Source organism: Protobothrops mucrosquamatus, unplaced genomic scaffold, assembly GCF_001527695.2.
Source record: "Protobothrops mucrosquamatus isolate PMUCROS unplaced genomic scaffold, P.Mucros_1.0 scaffold5711, whole genome shotgun sequence".
Classification (NCBI taxonomy): Eukaryota; Metazoa; Chordata; class Lepidosauria; order Squamata; family Viperidae; genus Protobothrops; species Protobothrops mucrosquamatus.
In genome coordinates this window covers 48,538-52,143 of record NW_015391562.1, presented here as the reverse complement: position 1 = coordinate 52,143, position 3,606 = coordinate 48,538, and the positions used below count along the sequence as shown (strand labels likewise).

Here is a 3,606-nt window from a genome sequence, read left to right as displayed (position 1 = left end):
ATGCTCCAACACTGGAGGTTTTTAAGAAGAAACTGGACAGCCATTTGTCTGAAATGGTATAGAGTTTCCTGCCTGAGCAGGGGGTTGGACTAGATGACCTTCAAGGTTCCTTCCAACTTTACTGCTACTACTACTACTACTATTATTATTATTATGGATCATCGCACAGTCAGCCAGATGTTCAGACTGGATTTGGCATTTTGTCTACCTATCGAGTTCTTACCCAGGATCTGGGATATTATTATTATTATTATTATTATTATTATTATTATTATTATTTATTATTATTATTATTATTATTATTATTTATAGAAATATCCCAACCTGGCCAGGAGCGAAAGAAAGAGAAGAAGAGGGCAACTACCGATAGGAGCAAGGAGTCAATATGTGGTCACTACGGTCAACCACCCACTTGATCGAACGTCATCATCCATCAATCAATGCCAAAAAAATCCTTCTGGTCCACCACCTCCTCCTCTTCCTCCCTTCAACCCCACTTCCTTCTACAATTGGCGATGTTCCCCTAGTGATCAATACGGTCGTCCTCCACTTACAACCACAGCCGAGCCCGAAATCTACGTCACTGAGACATTTGTCAAATGAATTTTCCCCATTTTACGATCTCCCTCGCCAGGGCGCTTGAGCGAATCGCTGCAGTTATTAAGTCAGCAACAGGGCTGTCATTCCCCCGTTGACTTCGCTTGCCAGGTCGCAAAAGCGGATCGCACAACCCCAGGGGGGGAAGACACCGCAACCGTCGCAAGTACGAGTCGGTTGCCGAGCACCTGAATTTGGAATCGCGCGACCACGGGGACGCGACAAGGGTCCCGCGTGTGAAACACGTGTTGCTTTTTTCCCAGGGCTGTCGTCATTTTGAACGGTCACTAAATGAACTGTCGTACATCGAGGACGACGTGTTAATAGCATGATTTGCCAGTCTTCGACCCGTAAACATCTCCAAAGCGAATGAACAAAAAATAAATAAAAAACGCAAGCGATTCTGTCTTTTTTTTTTTTTTGTAAGCGGTCTGTATTTGCAACACACCTTTGATACAAAACTACATCCTGAAAAGAACGTCTCTCTCTGTGTGGGGGTGTTTTAATATATTGTTCATTTTAAAAAAACCCAAAAAACCAACGAGGTGGCCCACGTTTTGTGAGATAACGGGACTTTTAAAATCCTAAAAGCAGCAGAGGGGGAGAGCCCGGGGAGAACGAATGAATAGGATTGCCACAGGTCAGACGCGCACAATTTCGTTCCGAGGGCCGAAAGGTTTTTCCCGCTCTCGCAACAAAACTGTGAACCGTAAAAGGAAGCGAAGAGGAAAAGAAAGAGGAACAACCGGTGACTCGAACGTGAAGTCCCACGGAGTGTGAACTACAGAACGGAAAGCTTTCCGCCTAAAGGGTTCCGTCCGTACATTTGGAAAAACATCTTTTTGTTTTTTTTAGCACGCGATCCATCCGGAGCGTGGTTCTGCCGCTAGAAAAGTTGCGAGTCACTCCGCTAGACACCGATGGGAAAAGGTATCACTCTGCGGCTGGCAGTGTCTAACAGAAGCCCGAAGGACGCACAATGAACGTTGAGCATCCAGCAGCATGGGACCGCTCGGCGTTAGTGTCTTACAGACAAGGAATAAACATCCTGCACAAGTGCACGTACCGCACAGGTGCGCCAGTACAGAGGGAGGGAGGGAAGGAGGAAATTGGGGGTCGGAAATCTTTTCAGACTTCCGGTGTCCGCCCCCCCACATTCTAAATTCCCCCAAACAGCCGGGACCTTTCTGTACTGGGAGGTGTGATTCTCGCACCGTTAGCATCCTCAGCTGAAAAGGAGTCAGATTAGTTGGTTGCAAGCAGCTATACGTCGCCCGTCCACCACCGCAGCGTCCCTTTTCAGAAACGGCTTCACGGCACTCAGCGTACATCGCCCGTGCGCACCGCAGCGTCCCTTTTCAGAAACGGCTTCACGGCACTCGGCGTACATTGCCAGTGCGCACCGCAGCGTCCCTTTTCAGAAACGGTTTTATGGCACTCGGTGTAGCTTCTGGCGCAGAACAAGTCCATCTTTTCCAGCTGCTCTGCATCCAGCTGTTCTGTCAGATTCAGCAGAACTGCAGATGTGGGACTGGGGGGGTCCGGAGGGAACACTGGCAGGCTTCAACGGACGGGCCGAGTGGCTAAGCTCTTCCCCGCCGCTGCAAAATGCTAGGGAAGACCATCACTCCCCAAGACGGGCAACAGCCGCTGGGCTGAGGCCTCGCCGCCGTGAGTCCTCAGGTGGTCCTTGAGGGACTCTTTGTAGCGGAAGCTGCGCCCGCACTCGGCACACTGGTAGGGGCGCTCGCCCGTGTGAATGCGCTGGTGCTTGAGTAGATTCTGCTTCCGGATGAAGCGTTTCCCGCAGACGGGACACTGGAAGGGGCGCTCGCCCGTGTGCAGCCGCTGGTGGTTCTGCAGGTGCTCCTTGCGGCTGTAACACTTGCCGCACTCGCCACACTTGTAGGGACGCTCGCCCCGGTGGGTCATCTGATGCCGCACCAAACCCGAGTGGCAGTTGAAACTCTTGCGGCACTCGGCGCACTCGTACAGCCGGGCTTGGCCGTGGTGGCTGCGCTGGTGGACCTTGAGGCTCTTTTTCACCCCAAACATCTTGCCGCACTCGCTGCAGCCGTGGGGACGCTCGGCCGAGGCCTGAGGGGGGCCCAGGATGCTTTGCAGCTCGTTGTCTAACTCCAGCGGTTTACCCGCTCGGCACTTGCTGGGGCTGGCGGGCGGCACGCGAGGAGCATCGTAGCCTTCCGCGGTGGGAGGAACGGCGAGACCGGCCGCTGCAGGCGATTCTCCGTGGAAGAGCATCTCCCGCGGTCTCGCCGGCTCTTCGGGACACAGGCGTGGCTGTTCTGCTTTGATGACCATCCCGTCTCCAGCTGGAATGGAAAGCAAAAGAAAACCACAATCATTTACAGTGGTACCTCGGCAGTCACTGTCAACGCTGCTAACATCGAATGTTCTCGCTCTGACCACATACGGAGACGCGGCCATTTTCTTTTACTTTTATGTTTTACTCTTAAACCCTATACCATTTCGGACAAATGGCTGTCCAGTCTCTGTTAACTCATTAACTCTTTATCGGAGTCCTAGTGGACAATCACTTAAATATGAGCCAGCCGTGTGCTGCAGCTGCCAAAAAGGCCAACACAGTGCTGGGCTGCATTAACAGAGGGATAGAATCAAGATCACGTGAAGTGTTACTACTACTTTACAAGGCCTTGGTAAGGCCACACTTGGAATACGGTATCCGGTTTTGGTCACCGCGATGTAAAAAAGATGTTGAGACTCTAGAAAGAGTACAGAGAAGAGCAACAAAGATGATCAGGGGACTGGAGGCTAAAACATATAAGGAACGGTTGCTGGAATTGGGTATGTCTAGTTTAATGAAGAGAAGGACCAGGGGGGACATGATAGCAGTCTTCCAGTATCTCAGGGGCTGCCCCAAAGAAGAGGGAGTCAAGCTATTTTCCAAGGCGCCTGAAGGCAGGACAAGAAGCAACGGATGGAAACTCATCAAGGAGAGAAGCAACCTAGAACTAAGGAGAAACTTCC

At 51.3% G+C, this 3,606-nt stretch overlaps 1 protein-coding gene across 1 annotated transcript in view; it reads right to left on the bottom strand.

The window, feature by feature from the left end:
- Positions 1-2,208: 2,208 nt before the first annotated feature.
- LOC107299916 (zinc finger protein 282-like) overlaps positions 2,209-3,606 on the bottom strand; it is a 15,978-nt gene continuing 14,580 nt past the window's right edge. The window contains exon 3 of the mRNA XM_015829258.1: positions 2,209-2,729. Coding sequence (XP_015684744.1) covers positions 2,209-2,729 — 521 coding nt within the window. The remainder of the gene's footprint in view (positions 2,730-3,606) is intronic.